At 34.3% G+C, this 22,018-nt stretch overlaps 2 protein-coding genes across 4 annotated transcripts in view; both read right to left on the reverse strand.

Moving 5' to 3' along the window:
* The window catches only part of LOC306887337 (syndecan-2-like), a 25,837-nt gene extending 25,405 nt beyond the window's left edge, over nucleotides 1-432 (reverse strand). Inside the window, exon 1 of the mRNA XM_079444993.1 lies at nucleotides 65-432. Coding sequence (XP_079301119.1) covers nucleotides 65-124 — 60 coding nt within the window. The 5' untranslated portion in view covers nucleotides 125-432. The remainder of the gene's footprint in view (nucleotides 1-64) is intronic.
* An 849-nt stretch (nucleotides 433-1,281) lies between these two features.
* On the reverse strand, nucleotides 1,282-10,304 carry mrs2 (magnesium transporter MRS2). 3 transcript variants are annotated; one of them, XM_079445228.1, is made up of 12 exons: nucleotides 10,078-10,304; nucleotides 9,736-9,905; nucleotides 9,587-9,660; nucleotides 9,449-9,485; nucleotides 8,579-8,691; nucleotides 8,288-8,461; nucleotides 7,098-7,228; nucleotides 5,886-6,002; nucleotides 5,546-5,698; nucleotides 2,352-2,469; nucleotides 2,120-2,233; nucleotides 1,282-2,044 (listed from the first exon to the last, which is right to left on the reverse strand). In XM_079445228.1, the coding sequence occupies exons 2-12, from the start codon at nucleotides 9,902-9,904 to the stop codon at nucleotides 1,973-1,975; spliced, it is 1,272 nt and encodes a 423-aa protein (XP_079301354.1). In that variant the 5' UTR covers nucleotide 9,905; nucleotides 10,078-10,304; the 3' UTR covers nucleotides 1,282-1,972. The 3 variants fall into 3 exon arrangements, with proteins under 3 accessions (XP_079301354.1, XP_079301353.1, XP_079301355.1); XM_079445227.1 differs by having other exon boundaries at nucleotides 9,736-10,304; XM_079445229.1 differs by lacking the exon at nucleotides 9,736-9,905 and having other exon boundaries at nucleotides 10,078-10,301.
* Nucleotides 10,305-22,018: the final 11,714 nt, after the last annotated feature.

Genomic DNA, 22,018 nt, shown 5'->3' on the forward strand with positions numbered 1-22,018 from the left:
ATTACAGGATAGTATAGGAAGAATGTAGTCTACACAATCAACAAAAGTAACATCAAAAACTCACCTTGTCGCTGGACAAGCATACAGCTGCTGAAAGTGTCAGGAATATCCAAATGTTCCTCATTATTCCTCTTAAGAAGTCTTTTACAAAGAAATCGTAGGATGGCACTCGTCTGCGCTCCTCTTCGCTCTTTTCTCTTTTACAGCTTCACCTAAAACACAAACGCAAGATCCTTTTGAAGAGATATTTGGCGTTTTGCTCCACCTGATCAAACTTCTCTCGTCTTTTCAAAAGGGAACTGTTGAGGGAGTCTTGATGCGATGTTAAAGTCTCGGGTCCATGTGAGGCAGCGCGGCTTCTGCTCGGATAAAGGATGAGAGGAGAGAGAGAGAGAGACACGGGGGAGGATCTTTGCGTCACAGCTGTCGAATACTTGGACCAGTCAGAGGTTTTGTCTCAAAACCTAGAAAACTGTCAACATGAACATCATTTTATCGGAATTTCCGGTCAAAATGTTGTCTGTGTGAAGCTTACTTGGCTTCGAGACAGACTTCAGCCAGATGAAGAGCGTCAGGGTTGTTAAATTAGCTGTGTTGGGAGCGACGAAGCTGTTTTTTCTGGTACTGGAAAAAAATAGTTTCAAACTGGTATGACAAGCTGGTAACTAGTTTGTTTGTTGGTGGTCTAGGAGGGTTTACCACTTGGTGGTTCTCAACGTTTTTGACTCCAGGAACCCTTTTGTCCGAGAAAACATTCGAAGGACTTTTGTCATCTAAGCTCATGTAGCCTACCTCTACTGTAATATATATATATATTATATTACAATAATATTACATCAACTGATTTATTTATTCTTATATATATATATATATATATATAAAATAATAAATAAAAAAAACGTCAGTTGAATGCGTTTTATTTTATTTAGAATTTAACTTAATACAAGTTAAATAATTTTCACATTCACCAACTATAAACTATCTACAAGTATTTTACATAGATTATGCTAAAAGTTTAATCAGATGCTGGCTACAGTTTATCATAGTTGCCATCGTTTTATTTATTTTGTAGCAACTGTTGCTATAATAATCTATCAGTCACCACTGCTGAAAAACAAACAGATTTTGAAATCTTTTAGTATTGGTTGAATGTTATCCCATATGAGTCATGTCCCTACAGTAGTAACACTAACAGTCCAGCTATTTTAGCTCAAAATATGGTTGATTAGTCAGTCATTTCTATGCCAGTGCAATCACTTTAAAACACGTTTCATATTTTTTCCTGTAGATTTTATTTTTGGAATGCTAAAACATTTTTTCATGAGTAAGAGGATGTTCGTAATGTTGTCTTCTGGGATATACAACTTATGTGTGAATATTTTAGGGAATAAAAATAATGAGTGGAAGGAAGTGTTGCAGTGGGGGTTTGTCTCCCCCTGCTGCTCTGTCCTGATATAAGCGAAGTACAAACACACTTTACATAATGCATTATATTATAGAGCACTTTTCATGCAAATAGAGGTTCAAAGTATTTTAATAAGAACTCAAAGTTTGAATAAATAAGTGCATTAGTACTCAAAAACATCAACTGATTTATTCTAGATGCCTAAAATAAAGAGCCCACAACAAATGAATAGTTTTAATGTTTTATCAGTTATGTATTCATAAACATGTTTTTAAGGGTAACTGAGCTAGTGGCTGATAATTTTGTTTTTACAGTCAATAAAAGGTATCTGATGTATTTCATTATGTCAATGATATTCACAACTATAAATAGAGATTATTCCAAAACCTCAAGACAAATATGACAGCGAAATAAAAACTGTGTCTACATGATAAACCTGAATAGATAAATGTAATTTTAAATTAGACGGAGGTGAGTGACACACAATACTGAAAAATACAGTACGCATAAAAGTCAGAGATATGGAGAAGGAGGGAAAAAAATATTGAAAAAGCAGCAGTCACACTATCATCTAACTCCAGGTTTAATGTCTGTTGCTTTTAAGGTGCCGATTTGGTTTTTCCTCCAAACAGGGGGAATCTGTGAGAAAAAAAAAAAAAGTTTCAATCATCACTATAATGTTATACATGGAGGAGTATTATGAGTGTTACGTACAGGAGGTGGAGAGCTGGGTTCTAAATGCCGTCCCAGAAAAGAGAGAAGTCTTCTCCAGATGAGTCCACTGCCCAGGAACATCAACCCTGTCACTAACCAAAACACACGCGGGTCCTACACACACACAAATCATGTGGGTCAATAAACAACATACTCAAACCGACTGATAACACTATACACAATGCTGGCTATAACAACTGAGGTAAGTCAACTGTAGTAAACCGGTACCAACCTCTTCAAAGGAAGATTCTAAATTCATTCCAAAAGCCACACCCATCAGACCAAATAAAGAGAGCGAGAAGGTTCCCATGGTGAGCTGGAGGTTCAGTCGCATCATGACATTACGGTGGCTAAAGACAATTTAAGGCAACACACCACTTGTGAATAGAGTGAAATTGTAACTTAATTAGTTTTCAATAATAGTTATCATTATACTTCCCCAGGTAACTTAAGTAATCACAGAACATTAAAGGGATAGTTCACCCCAAAATGAAAATTCTGTCATTAATTACTCACCCTCATGTCGTTCCAAACCTGTAAGACCTCCATTCATCTTCTGAAGACAAATTAAGATATTTTTGATGAAATCTGAAAGCTCTGTGACCCTGCATAGACAGCAATGTAACTGAAGTGTTCCCAGACCCCAAAACGTAGTAAGGACATCGGTAAAACAGTCCATGTGACATCAGGGTCACAAAGCTCTCAGGTTTCATCAAAAATGTCTTAATTTGTGTTCTGAAAATGAACGAAGGTTTTATGGGTTTCAGGGCTCGCAAAATTTCAAAATCCCTGGTAGCCCTTCGGGCAGGTACTCTTCAGATTTTGGTAGCCCGAAAATTTAACTAGACCAACTAAAAAAAGACCATAAATGTCAATCAAAAACATTTTCAATACACAAATATCAACAAATAAATTTTATTTGACTATTTACAGGGTATCTGCAGAATTGTTTTAAATCAATTTAAAGGCAATTTATGACTGAGCTGCACAAGTAAAATGAACACCGTATGAGTGGGGTTGGACAATATCTGTGGTAACATTAAGCCTTAAAATGACATGATTTACAATTCAGATACAGGTTTTCACAAAAACAAAAATCTTATAAAAAGGTATTTCAGCCTTTAAATCATTTTTATGAAAAGGGATAAGTCAAACATAAATTATTATATTAATTTAAAACAAATATTACTGTCTAAATTGTTTGGATTTTTAGAAGGCACCCCACATTTTGCGAGCCCTGGGTTTGGAACGACATGAGGGTGAGTAATTAATGACAATTAAATTTTTTGGGTGAACTAACGTTATCACTTTAAGATAATTCTGTAGCATTAAAAGTTTTCTGAAATGGTGTGTTTAGATAAACATTACATTAAGTATGCGCAAATAAAAATGCCACAATTTTCATAAATTTCCAGACCAAAAATTTGAACACTGGATAAATGTGTTTTTCCATTTTGTTGACATTTAAAGGTGCAGTAAGAAATTTTTGAAAAATGCTTTTGACCACAGTGTCCGACCATGTTCCAAAACACACTTGCAGCCAATCAGCAGTAAGGGGGCGTGTCTTGTAATGATAGAGAGAAGAGAGGGTTCAATTTGAGTGCACAGGACGGATATTAGCAGATCGACTATAGATAGAGAGAACTGGAGGATTAAAAATAAATAAATAAATAAAGAAGAGGAAAATATCAAAAGAACAAAAGTAGCTTTCCAGCGGTGGAGAGAAACTCAAGGAGCAGGAGGGGCTTGAATCAGATGTCGAGGTTGCGTTGTTTCTTCTTGATAGGCGAGTAATGTTGATTTTGCATCGATTCACACAACTTATCCATGTTGGCTTTTGTTTAAAAATGTTTGTGTGTCATCTTTGCTTGTTTCCGCGATCGTCGTTATGCTAGGGTTCTGTACATACGTGTGGGGTGGACATTTCAAAATAGGGGTGAGGTCCTGTTGGGGTATGGAAGTGTTTGTTTTGGTGCTTTCAAATATCAACATCATTTGGCAAAAACTGCTTAGTGCACCTTTAATGTTAATGGTTTTCACAGACAAGATTTAGTCTCTTTTAAATCACTTTAAATGAGAAATTGCTGTCACCAGCAAAAAAATAAATCATTTTCACTATGTTTTTAGGAATAAAATATTACATAAGGCAAATGATATGTAATCCCGTGGTAATTAGGAATGACAGAAGCTTCAGTCTGGATCCAACCCCTAAATGATCTGAGATGACCGAACACCTGAGAAAAGATAATGCCAACCCCTCAGAGGATGCCAACGCTCAGACAACATACAGAATTACCAAATGACCACTGGAACTAGTTGAGACCTTACAATCTGACTTTGCTGCAGTTAAATTGAACTGCTGGTTTGTTGGCCAGAGGCCAATGTTTGATATTGATATTGTGATATGTTTGATATTGATATTGTGATATGTTTGATATTGTGCAGTTGCTTTGACACAATTTACATTGTTAAAAGCGCTATATAAATAAAGGTGACTTGACTTGACTTGATATATGAAAAAAATCTCTCTAAAACCTCCAGAATATAGATAGAAATAAAATTGTAAAGTATGAGGTAAGTAAGTGCTACAAAAGTGGAGATTTCTGGCTCAGTGCAGGACAAAAACTCATTTTAATAAAAAGGCCTTTTAAGATATGAATTGTAACTGAAATCAATAGACACAAATAGATAAAGTGAAATAATAATAATAATTTGTTGCATTTATATAGCGCTTTTCTAGATACTCAAAGCGCTTTACAATGTGAGGGGGTATCTCCTCATCCACCACCAATGTGCAGTATCCACCTGGACGATGCGACAGCAGCCATAGTGCGCCAAAACGCCCACCACACACCAGCTTACTGGTGGAGAGGAGACATGAAGCCAATCAGCAGATATGGGTATGATTAGGAGGCCATGATGGTCAGAGGCCAATGGGCGAATTTGGCCAGTATTTTTAGTGACCACAGAGAGTCAGGACCTCAGTTTAATGTCTCATCCGAAGGACGGTGCTTGTTGGCAGTATAGTGTCCCCATCACTATACTAGGGGCGTTAGAACCCACACAGACCGCAGGGTGAGCACCCTCTGCTGGCCTCACTAACACCTCTTCCAACAGCAACCTAGTTTTCTCAGGAGGTCTCCCATCCAGTACTGACCAGGCTCAACCCTGCTTAGCTTCAGTGGGCAACCTGTCTTAGGCTACAGGGTGATAGGCCTGCTGACCATAAAGTGAAAAAAAAATACTCATATGTGCATTTTTGATGTCTAAAAGAAGACAAGTTATGCAAGCAAAATAGCCTGAAATCTCAAAACTGACAAGTGCATGGAAAAAAACAATGGGTTTCAACATAATCAACATAATTTCAATCATGATCCAGTTGCCTTAGTGCAGTTAAAAGCATTATGTTTGCCGCCGGTACAGTACCTATCCAGGTTAATGAAGATGACGCTTTCAGAATCATCGATGAGGTCTTTCAGCTCTCTGGCTTTGTTTCCCAGCTCCTCTGCTTGCATGAAGTAATTCTCCAGCAGTAACTCCATCTCTTCAGCGTGATCTATACCCAGACTGCTCTCTTCACTGGCCCCATATGAACATAAACACAGACATATCCACATACAAAGACAGACACACCAACAGAGATACCAGATACATACAACAATGATCAGATATTTACACTGACATCAAGAATATTTGTGTATATATAAATGTGTTGCATTTTGAAACTTAATGGCTGTGAAGTTGGATTCTGTGATGTGACACCTACAACACTTGTGGGTCGCTCCATTTAGTGAGACAGAGTTCATCTATCAGTTCATCCTCATCCAGGATCTTCAGCAGACTGTCTTTAAACACTTTAATGTCTGTCTCCAGCTCTGAGAGGCTGCAGGGAGAGAGAATGTTTTTACTCTCAAAGAAAATTATAGATCAATGCTCTGATCAAAGAGCAATTTTGCCTTTACTGTTCCAATACTTACGGAGGGCACTGTATATATGTGTATATATATATATATATATATATATATATATGTGTATATATATATATATATATATATATATATATGTGTATATATATATATATATATATATATATATATATATATATATATATATATGTATATATATATGTATATATATATATATATATATATATATATATATATATATATATATATATATATATATATATACACACACACAAACATACACTTCTGTGCAGATGTATTCCCCTACAAAAAACTCAAATTAGTCTAATATAATTAATCCTGATTAGAATTTAATGTATTTATTCCTATTGTAATACTGTACTGTACATCACAGACAAAAAATAAATATTGAAATGTAATTTTTTCCAACATTGTATAGCCCCAGTACAGTAATATCAATAGACTGGTCAGTATCGGGCACTTTTTGTTAACACTAGTGATGGACAGAACTACATTCTCAAAACTGACTAGTCGACTAAGACATGTTCTATAATTAGATTTTAATAACACAAAACTATCACAGACAGACTTCGCAGCAAAGACAGACTCGTGGCTTATGCACTATAATGGGAACATTGCTCACAGTAGGCAATTTTTAATTATACCGCACTTGAAATGTATTGTTAACTGCAATTTCTGGCAACTGCAATTATTCTCCTTCAAAGCACCACCATAAAAAAAAGATTACAATAACAAAAACAAGAAAAAAGCAAAAAAAACTAGATAAACACGCTAGGGGACATTACTAAAAACTAATCAGCTGTTAGAAAAACACAACAAAATCTTTTAATAACTCTGGATAAGCTTCATACAGCAATTATCCTACCAATTATGTTACAGCGATCCTTCATTAAGATTAGCTAATTAGAAAGTTAGGTTCTTAATGGTGTAGTTAAATGCCTCTTGCATTTGGGAACATAATGTTCTAAAAACAACATTATGGCTGGGGAAAGACTTTTCGTCCAGTTTTTTAACGACGTTAATGAACTCACCTCTTGCTATTAAGCAGGAGCATATGGAGCTTGCTGCGGTCGGCAGAGAGGAGCTTTGGGTCGACCAACGATTCCAAACAATCCAGAACCTGAGGCTGAACTTCACTGAGCCGCATCTGCAGCACATTCACCTGTGCCAGAACATATGCTTACCCATATGCAACACCACATGCTTGCAGATACAAACATGGAACAATTATGACGTAGACGCAAATACTGAGAACAAAAACATGGACAAAAATCAGACTGTGGTATGAAATAACAATTCCACACTACCCACTATGATCTCCATCTATCAATAACTCAAAGTAATAAATATGTTTATGATGCACTTAAGGCTGCTTTAATTAAAAAAATAATAATAATAAGATTATGAAATATTATTCCTTCTTTTTTATATATATTTTTTAAATGTAATTTATTCCTGTGGTGCCAAAATTTAATTTTCAGCCGCCAATACTCCAGTCTTTAGTGTCACATGATCCTTCAGAAATCATTCTAATATGCTGATTTGGTGCTCAAGTAACATTTATTATTTTTATCAATATTACAGTTGTGTTGCTTAATATTTTTGTGAAAACTCTGACATTCTATTAATGTGGTTTCAAATAAATGTCACTCCACTGAACTTTCTATTCATCAAAGAAACATTGTAAGTGTCTTTACTGTCACTTCTGATCAATTTAATGCATCATTGCTGAATAAAAGTAATCATTTCTTTAGGGGAAAAAAACAATTAACTCACACTTTGTATCAGTAGTGTATGTGTTATTTTATTAATGATTATAAATGTAATTTATAGTTCTGTCAAACGATTAATCGCAATTAATCGCATCCAAAATAAAAGTTTTGTTTACATAATATATGTGTGTACTGTGTATATTTATTATGTATATATAAATACACACACACATACAGGATATTTTGAAAATATTTACATGTATATATTTATATTAATATAATTTATATTATATATAAATATATTTAATATACAAACATAACATTTTTCTGAAATATCTACTTGCATGTGTGTGTATATTTATATATAAATAATAAATATACACAGTACACACACATATATTATGTAAACAAAACTTTTATTTTAGATTCGATTAATCGCAATTAATCATTTGACAGCACTAGTAATTTATTAACAATCATTATGCATTCTATAATTGTTCAGTGCTCACCCTGTGTTGCAGAATGGCTTCCAGAGCTCTGAACTCAAAGGGCAGTGAGTAAGTAGCCAAATTTCCATCTCCCGCCAGCTGTGCCCCAAGTTCTAACACCAGCCATTTCTCCAGACCGAGACCACGGAAATCCAGCACCTGTAAACACTGCGGTGTCACCACAGCCTTGAGGGACTAAAAATAAATCAATAAATAACTCACAAAATCTTTGATAGGAAATTGTATTCATTTTCTAAAAGTACAACACAAAGATGAACTATGTTTATGAAACAATCTATAACGTGCCCATACCTCCATGCGTATGATGATGGCATTGTTCCTTGCTGTAACACTTGTTAGGTGCTGGAATCTAAGATCTCTCGCCTGCAAACCAAGCTCCTGATACAACTCAGTCTTCTTCTTTTCTAAAAAAAAAAAAACATAAGACCCAGATCCATCAACAAAAATCCAAAGTAAATTTGCATCATTCAATCAATTTTCAACAAATTCAAAATGGATAATTGGCAAAGTAGAGGAATTACATAGTAAAGAATTTCTCCATAATATTTTTTTTATTATTTACATTACATTTATTACAACATTTGTGACCCTGGACCACAAAACCAGTCTTAAGTTGCTGGGGTATATTTGTAGCAATAACCAAAAATACATTGTATGGGCCAAAAATCATTAGGATATTAAGTAAAAATCATGTCCCATGAAGATATTTTGTAAATTTCCTACCATAAATATATTAAAACTTAATTTTTGATTAGTAATATGCATTGCTAAGAACTTGATTTGGGCAACTTTAAAGGCAATTTTCTCAGTATTTAGATTTTTCTGCACCCTCTGAATCCAGATTTTCAAATAGCTGTATCTCAGCCAAATATTGTCCTAACATACCATACATCAATGGAAAGCTTATTTATTTCGATTTCAGATTATGTATACATTTCAAGTTCAAAAAATTGACACTTATGACTGGTTTTGTGGTCCATTTTTTTGTTAGTGAATATAGTATTTTCCATGCAGAATATAAAAGATCACAACTCCATAATCTTCTTTCTGTGTGTGTAAGACGGCTTTATCCGAGATAACTTCAAAATAAGTAGAATTTCTTGAGTCAAATTAAACCTAAACGCTTAATATACAGTAGGATGTGAAAATCAGTCAACCCACCAAAGGTCGTCACATTCCCATCAGGCTCAAATTTCATCTGTTGAATGAGAATGAGATTTAGCAAAGGTAAGTCAGTGACTTTATTGTAAACACAAACTGTGTATTTTGTAAACAAAAACATGTAAGTGTTTGTCTTACCACAACAAACACTGGAGCAACACTAGACAGGGCTGCTTGGGATGCATCTGTGCCTCTTTGGCGACAGGAGAGGTCTGGCAACAGAAACAAATGTGTTATTCGTGTTGTTTGAGCAGCCGAGCCATAAACTAACACAGTGCAGCACCTACAGTGTCCCTGAGCTCTCAGCAGCAGTGTGCTGGCATGTGTTTGTCCACATGTTGAAGTAAGAGGGCGTCTGAAAGGTGATCTTGAGCTCTTCACGGTTCTCCATGTCCAGCATTTCATCGACACTTTCCTGAGACTCTCTCGACAGACAAACCTCAAACATGACTCCATGCTTTAAAAAACGAGTTAAAAGTCCATTTTACCTCCAGCAGGACACCTCGGTGAGGTTACTGTGCTCAACCTGCATAAACACTAGTTGCCAAGATGACTTTGGTCTTACTGAAACTGAACGGAAACCAGTTTATCTTCCTATTTAGTACTATTTGTTAAAGCTAAGCACATACCACAGCTGCGAAATAATGAAACGTCCGGGTTTGATGTCTTTAGCTGTCCTGCTAACGTTAGCTCGTTATGTCTTCGGGATACGAACACATATGATAAGTGCAGTAATAACATAGTCCATCACATAATCCAGCGTGTTGCTGACTTTATTAACAGCGGCTGAACGGCATGTTTTCGGAAGCTGTTGATGACGCGACGCACGCATTCAGCACGCGCTCGCGCTCTCTCCAATGGTAGGCTGTGACGTCACTGAGCTGCTGGACAATGAATGATTCTGCTGAACAATATTCAATAAAAATAAAATAAAAATTCCTTTTGAACAATCTATGTTTAACATTCCAGTAAAATGATGCATCAAATATTTAGGAATTTATATATATATATAACTGGTCAGTTAGGCAGCAGCTTAATTTTTAATAACAACATTAAGAAAACTAAAATGATTTTCGAAGAGATTTATCTATTTCAGACAGAATCTTATTAACAAAGGTAGAAGGTTTATTCAGATTCATTTTTCCTGGTCTGTCCTTATTTGTTCAGGATTCTACTTGTAAAGAAATGAATAGATTATTTGTTAATTTTGTTGTAAAAATAAACACCACCATCTTAAAAAAAAAAAATTTATTAGTTGGGAAGAAATCTGAAGGAGGTTTTGAAATGTTGGATTATGTAGATATGAATAATACTTTCAAGATTAATTGGATCAAAAAGTGTGTGATTGATCCTGATTCGATATGTTTTTTTACTCCACATATTCTTAAGAAGGTGGGTGGTCTTGATTTTCTTTTTCTTGATTTTCTTATTTTTTGAGAAATGGTTGGATCACGGGTTATTTGATTCATCTTTAAGAATTTACTCTTATGATTCTTTTTTGTCTAAGTTCTATTTTCCTATAAAATGTAAAGAATTTTCTGCTATTCCCTCTGGGCTTATTCATTTAATGTGCAGCCACCTGACTTATTCTAAAGCTGACAATATAGATTGTAATTTCTTTATAAATGGTAAAAATGTATTTGATAAAAAAAATTTACTAACAAAGATATAAGACAAGTCTTTAATGAAAAAAGGAGTTATTCCAAGAGGAAAATTGTATTGGAATTCCATCCTAAGGGATGTTAATTGGAGAAAAGCATGGCTGCTTCCTTACAAATTTTGTATTTCAAACAAGGTAAGACAAATTCACCTGAAGATTTTACACAAAATATATCCAACTAACATGTTGCTCTCTAACTCTATGGATATTGGGAAAGAATGTTCTTTAACAGCTGAGGAGTCTTTATGTCATCTGTTTGTTGATTGCCAGAGTGTACAATCATTTTGGAAAGATTGTTTTATGCTTTTTCAGTTAAAATTAATCCAATGATAACTCTGAATGTGAAAGAAATTATTTGTTTCATTGAGAATGATGATAAAAAATATTCACAATTTTGTAAATTGTATCATCCTGAATGGCAAAGTTTTCACACATGTAGATTGCCAAAATCTCCTCCTTGATACAATGTTTTCTCTGATGAACTCACGTTGTTAATGAAGTCTCTTAAAGTTATGAAAAATGTAAAAGCTATGTCTATTGTAAGATATTACAAATCTGTATTTGGCATCTTGTGAATGTCTTTTTTATTTTTATTTATTTATTTATTTGTTCTTCAACCATCTTTGGAGCTTCTGTTTTTGATGCCTGTTTTTCTGTAATAATGTTGTTTTCATGTTCTTAACCTTAAGTTATCCTCTGGGGTCAATATGACCCCAATCGACTTTAAATAATGGTTCCCTTTATCTCAGTGGAATAAAATCTTGTGACTTTTTCTAAATTATCTATCCATACACACACAAAAAAACTGGGCTTGATTTGGTTGTTCTAAAGGTATGTAAAAAAAAAAGTCACACTCATGACCTTTCACATTGAAATGAATGGGAAAATCAAAAAAAAAAAGTTTTTTATTTTTCATTTGTCAAAAAAAATCTATAAATCCAGAATAAACCTGAAAATTTCCATACCACAATGAAGTCCTGGTACTAGAGCACAAATGTAATGTGGAACGAACATGATCACTTGCACACACACATGCTCACGCACACAAACACACACACAGGTGTGACTCCAATTGAAAGCATTTTTTTTAGAAATTGACAAATAAAATCAATAATTCCAGCATAAATCTGAAAATTTCCACACAGAAATGAAGGCCTGGTACTAGAGCAAAAATGCAATGTAGAAAAGACATGCTCACTCAACACACACACACACACACACACAGACAGGTATGACTGCCACAGCCAAATAAAATCAGCCACAAATGCAGAACAAAGATAAAAGGGGTGAGACCTAATGCACACACACATGCGCGCACACACACACACACACACACACACACACACACACACACACACAGACAGACAGACAGAGAGAGCAAGGGAGAGATGAAAGGCAACTGACCTGTTCAACTTTGAGAAAGTTTACTCTGAGATCTAAGAGCTGCAACTTTATTTTGAAAACAAAGAAATAGTTCCCACACAAAAGGTATAAAAGAGGGCCTTTGGTGTCACACAGTTCATTCTGTGTCAGTATGGCAAAGCGTTACACTCTCCTGGAGACTTTAGATTGCCTGCTTGATTCAAGTGAAACTGAATCATGCCTGGAAGACACTGAGGGCCATGACTCTGAGCCAGAGGACTGCAATCCTCCTGAAGAAAATACAGGTTTGGAAGAGGAGTCGGATGAGGAATATGAGGAGGCAGATGCAGACCAAACTTTTGCATCTAAAGATGGAAAAATATCCTGGACTGCTTCTCCACCTCCACAGGGACCAGGGAGAGCTTCATCTTCACGAGTCATAAAGCTGACACCTGGACCAACAACAGATAAGCAGTGCGCAAACTGCAAAAGAGCCATCTGTGCTGCACACGCCGTATACCTTTGCCAGATGTGTGTGGACTGATTTTTGTTCATGATACTTGTTCATTCACAACATTCTGGACTGTGTTTTTTTTACAATGTGTATTATGTAATAATTTTTTTTGTAGCTTGTTATAATTGGTTTTATGTTCAGTGTTCAGAATTTGATTATCAAAAAATTGTATTGTTATTCAGTGTTCATTCTTCACTCCTGTTCATTTCTGCATATTGCTGCTGTTTTTTTATATTATTAAATTAATATCTTCTAAATTTTTTCACATTTGGTTCATTAAAATAAATAATATTCAACTACAATCTGATTCTAAGTCTTGTCCTTTAGGTGTTTCTTATGTGGCAATTTCTGTGGTATTTTGTAAAAACAGACATTTCAAATCGCTTCAAAAACGACCAAAATTCTACTATTTGAAAGAATATTTATTTTTAATGTCTTTAATAATGTTTATACATGTATAAATTCACAAAATCTATCACAAAAGTTATAATATGAGCAGTTGGCTACATCCAGTAAAATGAATGGATCTCTATTGCCCTCTTCTGGGTATCTATGGACAATACAATTACTTTCTTAAATTTTAATTCCTAAAGGTTTGTCTTTGACCAACAGATGGCAGAATTGTACAGCTAACACCTAGATCAATATCCAGAAACAACTTATATTCAATTTAGATCATTGTTTAAGTATTTTTTTCATAAAAAAACAATATTTTACATGCAAGCTAATGGTATAGTTGAGGAATTGTGTGGTAAATAGGTACAAAAGTACTTTGTATATCCAAAAACACAGCATTACTGTACAGATGAGAAGTAAACAAAAAAAATAATATATTATATGTATTATTAAAAATGTACATTTTTTTTTACAATCATTCTTTAAATTTTGGGGTCGTATATACCCCAAATGCACTGAGTGTGAAGGGGAAACTAAGGTGATAAGAAGGTTTTAATTAAAGAAAGAAAGAAAAAAAAAAGAGGCACGCTTTATCTTCTGATGCCTCAGGTCTCCAGTTAGGGGTCACCAACCTTTTTGTGAGTGAGGGCTCCCTGAAGGGATAAAATGGTCTCAAGGACTTGTTTGATATACTCCAAATAAATAAATAAATAAATAAAAAACTAAAATGATAATCCAGGAAAATTATTATCCAGGATATTAATCCTGGATAATCAAGGATATCAATCCAGGAAAATATTCCAGAATAAAAATATATAAAAATAGGCTATCACAATATTTTATCTATATTGATATTTATCATGATATCCATTTAGCATTAATGGGGAAGGAAATGCTTTCCACTTGTTTGTTAGACCTTGAGAATGAAGGTAAACATAACTTTGTTCACAATTAAACTCCACAGAGGACCTACCTTTTAATTTAGGGCCTTTAAACTACCTTTAAATTTATGTTTAATTTGATTTTTCCCAAAATTCTGTTTCCTTTTTATTTATTTTTTCTGGATTCTGTGTTTTATGATTCAGTACAAAAATAATTGCATTTTCATTTTATCAGATAACATCAGATGCTGCACAACTGAACTGTATAAATTAATAATAATAATAAAAAATTACTTGGTTGTATGATATTCATTAAAATTGTATTATTAATATTATGAGAATTGCATTTTAGTATACAGTAGTAATATAATCGGTCAAAATATATTACAAATGTCAAATATATAATATAAACCGGGCTTTTATTTTGGCGGTTTGTAAGGTCTTTCGGTTTTGGTTTTAGTTCAGCGTGTATTTGACGTTGTCATTTTTCTCAAATGCAACTGCATAAAGCTGGTGAAGTAACTCTCAGAGCACTTTTGGAGATGAAGTGCATGTGTCCATGTCCTCAGATTGTGAAAATACCGCGAGTCACGTGTGTTTGAGTTTGTGTATCAGACTCCACACATACAGAACATGCTGCTGAAGCATTTATTTCTGTTGTGTGATAGGATGTTAGATTAATCCATATTAGAGTAAAAATGTCCAGAGTTTATCGTCATTATTAACATAATTTTTGTTATCATAATCTCGATATGATATCGTCGTCCGGCGCTAATTCGGTCTATTTATAGTGCTTGGCGGGCGACTCGGAGACTCCATGCGGGCGACCAGATGCCCGTGGCCACCACGTTGGTGACCACTGAGTTAAATATTACAAAGGCTGCATCCGAAACCGCCTACTCAAACGAGTAGGTACTTATTTTCAAGAAGTACTTACTTAACGAGCGCTAAAAGAGTACGTACTCTACAGCCAAATCTCGTTGAGTATGAATCATAGATATATATGGAGTATGAATGAGATCCACCATGTTTACGTTATCATGTGATCTATGACGTTATAACAAGCGCAAAAACAAAAGGTTTAATTAATCTATCTGTAAATATTTTGATGCTGATGAAATGTGCTCATTTTTGGTCTTGTTGAAGAAACAGCTACCCTTATGATTGTAGTATAACCAACAAATTTTGGGTTGATTTAAGTTTTTATATTTTTAACTCAACTAATATAACCCTACAGTTTCATCCTTAAAGAAATGATTTTTCATTACAAAAAAACTAAATCGTTCATCCACATGCAAAACTGGCTAAAATCTCCTTTGTTTTCCTTTTTTTCTTGTTGAATGTCCCTCTGGTTTCATCCCTGAGGCTTATAAATAACAAAAACAAATGCAATTTGAATGCATTATGATTATATTAATTTTATGATTATTCAAAGATATTTAATCTTTTTGTCCCCGTGTATATAATCTCATACTATGATGTACGCAAACCAATTCTGGTTATGTTTTCTCTCTTTTTTTGTGTCATTATGATTGTTCTTTTTTAAAGCTACTACCATCTTTCCCTGAGCTTGTATATTCTGCAGTAATGATAATAATAAAAATAAAATAAGAGCGACAGGCGCACAAACATCTCAAAGCATCAATAAATCCACAACCCTTCCTAGTATGTTTTCCTCCATGTTTGTAATTTCTGTGTCAATCAGCTGCTCAAAGATCTTACCTTTGGAGAGGATTGTTGATTTTACTCCAAAAATGTAAGTATTACTACTTAGAAATTAAGATTCCTTCAGAATGCATTGGTTGCCCAACACTTATGAACAATAATAATGATAAATGCTGACCAATAATTATATTTTTTAGTGAAACAAGCAAAATGTAATTTTCTTTTTCATATGCCATAGCAATGCATGACTGTACACTAGACAAATGCAGCCAAGGTGAATACATCTGAATTTTCAGTCAAGTCATGAATTAATGCATATGTTAATGAAACAATTATATTTTATTTACTGACAACAGGAAACATGAACAAATGAGTAAAATGTAAATAAAAGTAACCATGACAATAAATAAGTCAACAAGACATGAAAAAGCTTTATTCAAACAAAATTGTTCTAAAAATCATGTATTTACAGGCAGTGAACCACATCTACTGCATCTCAACACAGCTGAGCCAGTTCTGCAGCTTTATTCTGATGAAGACCACCGACCACAGCTTTCCTGTAGCTCAAATAGTAGAGCATGGCTCTGGCAACGCCAAAGGTCATGGGTTCGATTCCCAGGGAATGCAAGAGCTGATAAAAAAAATGAAAAAAACTGTAACTTGAATGCAAAATGTAAGTCGCTTTGGATAAAAGCGTCTGCTAAATGCATAAATGTAAATGTGTCTCTGCCATCCATTATGTCCCTCATTGCTGCAGTCAGACTGAATCTGATCATGGAAGGGAAAGGGACATTGAGGCTATCGTTGCCTGAGTGCACAGAAAGGATGAGGAAGACCATGATGACACCCTTGTACCACACACAATCTTGAAGCAAGAGCAGGAGAACGCATGTGGGAAAATAATGTATTACGCTCAACAAAGCTGCTTGTTTCTTAAAATTTATTTCTTCAAGGTACTTCTATAATATAAATGCTTACATATATTTCATACAATTTCTATTTGGGGCTTTAAAGGGTTAGTTCACCCAAACATATACATTCAGTCGTTATTTACACACATCCACATTGTTCAATCGTTGTGTGTGTGTGTGCTGCTGGTTTCTGTTCATACAACATCAGTCAATGGAGCCTAACTTTCAGATTCTTCGTGAAATTATTTGACGATGCTTTTGAAGCTTCTGAAACTCAGGTTTCATTGACTGATGTTGTATGAACAGAAACCAGCAGGACAAACTTGAATGAAATCACATCCTCAATTTCTTTTGGTCTTTCTCTAGATGGTCTCGCTGGGGTCACTGAGGATGAAGAGACCACAGCAGCATCCTGTCCAGATGAGGCAGTAAGGGCAGGTGGAGTGATGGAGCATCTCATTCATGGCACTGGACCACTTCCAGGATGTTGCTGTGGACTTCTCCATCCTCACTGCACACACCAGTCTGCAGACATGTCAGATCATACAAAGATGCACAAACATAATACACAAGCAGTCATTTTAACAGCACAATGTCATTTGATTTCTGTATTAGAAGTAACAAAATTATTTCTTACTTTATATTTTTGTTTTCCTTTTTTCCCCACAAATCCCGCTGTCACCTGCTCCAGCACAAAAGCTCTGCATCAAATGCACAGAAATCAAGAATCAGAAAAGCGCTGTAACAGCTTCGTTTGAAATTACAATCATTAAAATAAATGAAACCTTAAGATTTAAAATATTTTTTTATTAATTTCAGTAACTGAAAGGTTGTCAGCTCACTGAGAGCCTTTGAATATATTTTTAGAATATTTTCCTGTCTCTTATTAAATAGACATTTAATGGTCTTTAGGATGTATAAGGTTTATGTAAATGCACTTTGTGTTTACTGGAGCTATACAAATATACTGTAACGTTACTGTCTAGCATCTACACCTTCAGCAAATCAACAGTTTACTATACAGTAGCTCAAGAAATGCGATTTTAACACATGTAACCGTGTTTTTGATCGATAATACTCACATTTGTAAACACCCGCGTCACTGATCTCCGTCACGGGATGATGACATATCCTCTCGCGTGGGGCTTCTGGGATAGAAAAGTGTCCATCGGATGAACGCTTTTTTTATTTTTTTTTATTGAACAATATCAATTTACAAACTCAAATAGGGAACAATAAAATGCCTATTACAAAATATATACTTTTCCAATCATATCACCATCATACATAAATGTCCATGTGTATATATCTCTGCATACAATAACAACAAACAAAACAAAACATTCTTTAAACCTTACAGGGGGGTTGCAAGGAGAGAAACAAAATAAAGAAATAAATACAGGTGCAAAGTCTTACCAAACTTAAAAGGAAAGAGACTCATACATAGTTTTGTACAATTCCTCAAGGGATTGATTATCTTTGGATAAATGTTTTAAAGATTCTAAATATTTTTTACATTAATTTTTAAAGTAATTTAAAGAGGGTTTACTGTTATTCCACTTACTTTTGTGTACATGATATTTACCCATTGTAATAATAATGTTTAACATGAATGACATCTTTTTCGAAAGACCATCTGCATAAACCAAAACCTGAAACAAATGTAGTGATGGAATATCAGTGTTGATATCAATATTTAACCAACTGAAAATATCCTGCCTAGGAGATAGTAATTTCATACTAGAATATTCTATCTATACTAGAAGATAGTAATTTCAGTGTTACTGGACAAGAAAAAAATAAATGTTCAATGGTTTCAGGCTCTTCTAAACAAAAAACACAGGGATCTACCTCAAAACGGAATCTTTTGCGTAAAATTTCAGCAGAGGGATACACATTATTAATAATCCTAAACTGAATATCCTTCATTTTAGGTAGAATTGGCCATTTAAGATAATTACAGAATTTGTTTTTAAACATTTCATTTTCAAATTGTTTTAATTTTGAAGGTGTATTGAAATCTGAAAATAACTTACATTTTAATACATTCCCTATTACTTTGTTATTACATTCTTTGTCTCCAATATATACTTCTCCAATCTTTGATTGGGGCAGTTTAACAGATACCTTCGAATATGTAAGAGTGTTTTGTATTAAATATAGCGTTCAGCGTCAGTTCAGGCAGGCCGCGTAGTCAACCTACAGCTGATCTGATTCCTAAGCACTCAATTGGTCCCTATCAAACAGGGCGCCGTATTTAAAGTCATTCTTCAGTGTGCCTGCTTCGCTGCTTCCTCTGCATTGCTTGCAACCCTCCTCCTCCCCTAGCTCCTCCCTTAACTTCTGTTTAACTTAATCAGTGTCAATCTGTTGTCATTGATGCATGCTCTGTTCTCAATGGGGGGGATTTGTTTTTTTGCTGCTTTCCCAGTAAATGGGAGATGTCCCCAGAAGCTGCTGCTGTTCCCTGACTAGCTTTTTTAATTGAGGATGGTTGACAACTAAATAAGATAACATTTGAGTACATAATATAAACAGTTTTGGAGAGATTGGACAACCTTGTCTAATTCCACGCAAAATTTCAATTCTAGGAGTCATACCTGGATTAAGGGATATATAACTATAGATGTTGTTATAGAACATTTTAATAACCTTACAAAACCCTTCCCCAAAACCAAACATTCTAAGCGTCGTAAATATAAATTCATGCTCAACAGTGTCGAATGCTTTGAAAAAATCAATAAACAAAATTAGGCTTTCTGATTGTATCAATGACTGATAGTCAATCATATCCAAGATTAATCTAATATGGTTTTGAATATATCTTCCCTTGATGAATGCTGACTGATATTCCTCTGTTTCCCAAGTACCAATTTAAGACGATTAGCATACACCAGGGCAAGTAATTTATAATCTGTACATAACAAAGTTATTGGTCTCCAATTATCTAATAATAACAATTGTTTTTTAGGTTTAGGTATCATGGTTATTAAACCTGTTTTCATAGTAGGTGATAAACTTCTTTCCTGAATGCATTCTAAAAATGCATTATATAATAATTTCCGAATATCTTTCCAAAAATGTTTTAAAAATTCAGTAGTTAAACCATCAATACCTGGTGATTTACCATTACTCATTTGTTTTAAAGCTATATCCATTTCCTCTAAAGTCAACTCATCATCAATTAAGATTTTGTCTTCCTCATTCAGTTTATGTATTTTATCTCTTATAATCCCAAATAAAGAATCACACTCAGCTTTATTATAATTGGATTTATAAAGATTAGAATAGAAGAGCAAAATTTCATTTTGAATTACATCTTGATCATCTATTATATTTTCATTAATCTTAAGCTTATTAATCTTTTTCTTTGTTTGCCTTTGTTTTTCAAGACCAAAAAAATATGATGAACTTTTCTCTCCCCCTTCAATCCATCGCGCTCTCGATCGAATATATGCTCCTTTTGCTTTTTCTGAATACAATTCATCTAGTTGAGATTGCAGTGACTGTAATTTTGCTGAATTTTCTGGTGATTCTTGTGTATTTACAACCAACGAGTTTATTTCTCCAATCAATTCCCTTTGTTTCTGTTTTCTCCTCACTGATAAAAATTTACCTGTATCAATTGCTATTTGTTTAACCTTAAATTTAAACCATTCCCATTTAAGTTAGACATATCTAGTTTATCAATCTCTTCAATGAGAGCCAACACTTGTTGGTAAAATCTATCATTCTTTAACAAGTCATTATTAAACTTCCAAATATTAGGAGAAATTTGAGATTTCTTAAGGACTGATAAAGACAGGGTAACCATACAGTGATCTGTAAGTGGAGCTGCTGTAATTTTACATTCCGAGACAATTTTACATAGTTCACAAGAAATAAGTCAATAATCTAATCTTGAACATTGTCCATTTCCTGAGGGGTTAAACCATGTATACTGAATGCTGTTTGGGTTGGAAACCCTCCAGTAATCAACCACATTTACAGTTTTACAGAAATTCAATATAGTATCATTATATACAGAATGTGAAGCTCTTTGAGGTCTCCTGTCAAGCCATGATTCAGGAACAATATTAAAGTCACCCCCTATTATCACATTTTCTGCATTATACTTTTTTTCCCATTCATTAACCAATTTCCCAAGTTTCTCAAACATTTCTATAGCCACTTTGCTATTATAACCATAAACACAGAGTAATATGTAACATTTGTCATGCATTTCTAATGCTAACATTAGCCAATGGCCTTCTGTATCCCCTTCATGAAAAATTACAGTGCCTTCAAATCTGTTAAATAATACCATCACTCCAGCCGAATGCGAAGATCCATGCGCAAACAATACTAAATCACCCCACTGAACTTTCCAAAATCTTTCATCATTTAACACAGAATGAGTCTCTTGTAAGAAAACACAGTTTGCTTTTTGTTCCTTGCAAAATAAAAAAATAGCTTTCCGCTTAACACTGTTTTTTAACCCCCCTAGCATTCAAAGATAGAAAAGAAATAGACATAAATTAAATTAACGTATAACTGTCTCAGCACACACTCAACTTTAAATGCAGGAGTGAACATGTTGTCCTTGATTACTCTACAAAACCATACCAACTAGAACATATAGTTCTACCCTTAGGTAAACCTCTTTTCTTAAACAGATTTATTTATTTATTTTTTCAGATTATTTCCATCTGATCTGAGAGAGGATGTAGTTCACTTTGTGTCATGATTATTGATTTATTACCCTCATAAAAATTCCACCCCCCTCCCATAACTGGACACCTGTTTGGACACCTGTTTGTACACCCCTAGCCCCCACCGTCTCTAAGCGGCCATTTTATTGACCTTATGGTGAACTTAAGAATTTATGACTGTGTGCGTGTGTGTGTGTGTGTGTGGGGCCAATGTTATGTGCTTTAAACTTTAAATGATGAATTTGTGTTAAATGGGTAAAGGGATATTTTATTAAAGTGTTTTCACATACACATCAAGAAAAAAAAACATCAAACATGTACGTAAAACGTACAAAGACTGTTTATTTCCCTACAAGTGTAGACTTAAAACAGGAAAAACGTAGAAAATAAAACCAAAAAAGCATTAGATACTATCTTAAAACTAGTTGTTTGACAAAGTTAAATAGAAGAAGTGAGCGCGTTCGTTTAAACCTATTTTGCGGTTTTAAAA

This window comes from Barbus barbus (assembly GCF_936440315.1).
Source record: "Barbus barbus genome assembly, chromosome: 21".
In the NCBI taxonomy this organism is placed as follows: Eukaryota; Metazoa; Chordata; class Actinopteri; order Cypriniformes; family Cyprinidae; genus Barbus; species Barbus barbus.

What these genes read in the sequence shown, in the direction of transcription:
- mrs2 (XM_079445228.1), bottom strand. Translation starts at nt 9,904, where the DNA reads ATGGAGTCATGTTTGAGGTTTGTCTGTCGAGAGAGTCTCAGGAAAGTG. An exon ending in TTGCTCCAGTGTTTGTTGTG is followed by an intron (nt 9,486 to 9,586) that starts GTAAGACAAACA and finishes CTCATTCAACAG; the next exon opens with ATGAAATTTGAGCCTGATGG. An exon ending in TGGAGCGACCCACAAGTGTT is followed by an intron (nt 5,699 to 5,885) that starts GTAGGTGTCACA and finishes ATATGGGGCCAG; the next exon opens with TGAAGAGAGCAGTCTGGGTA.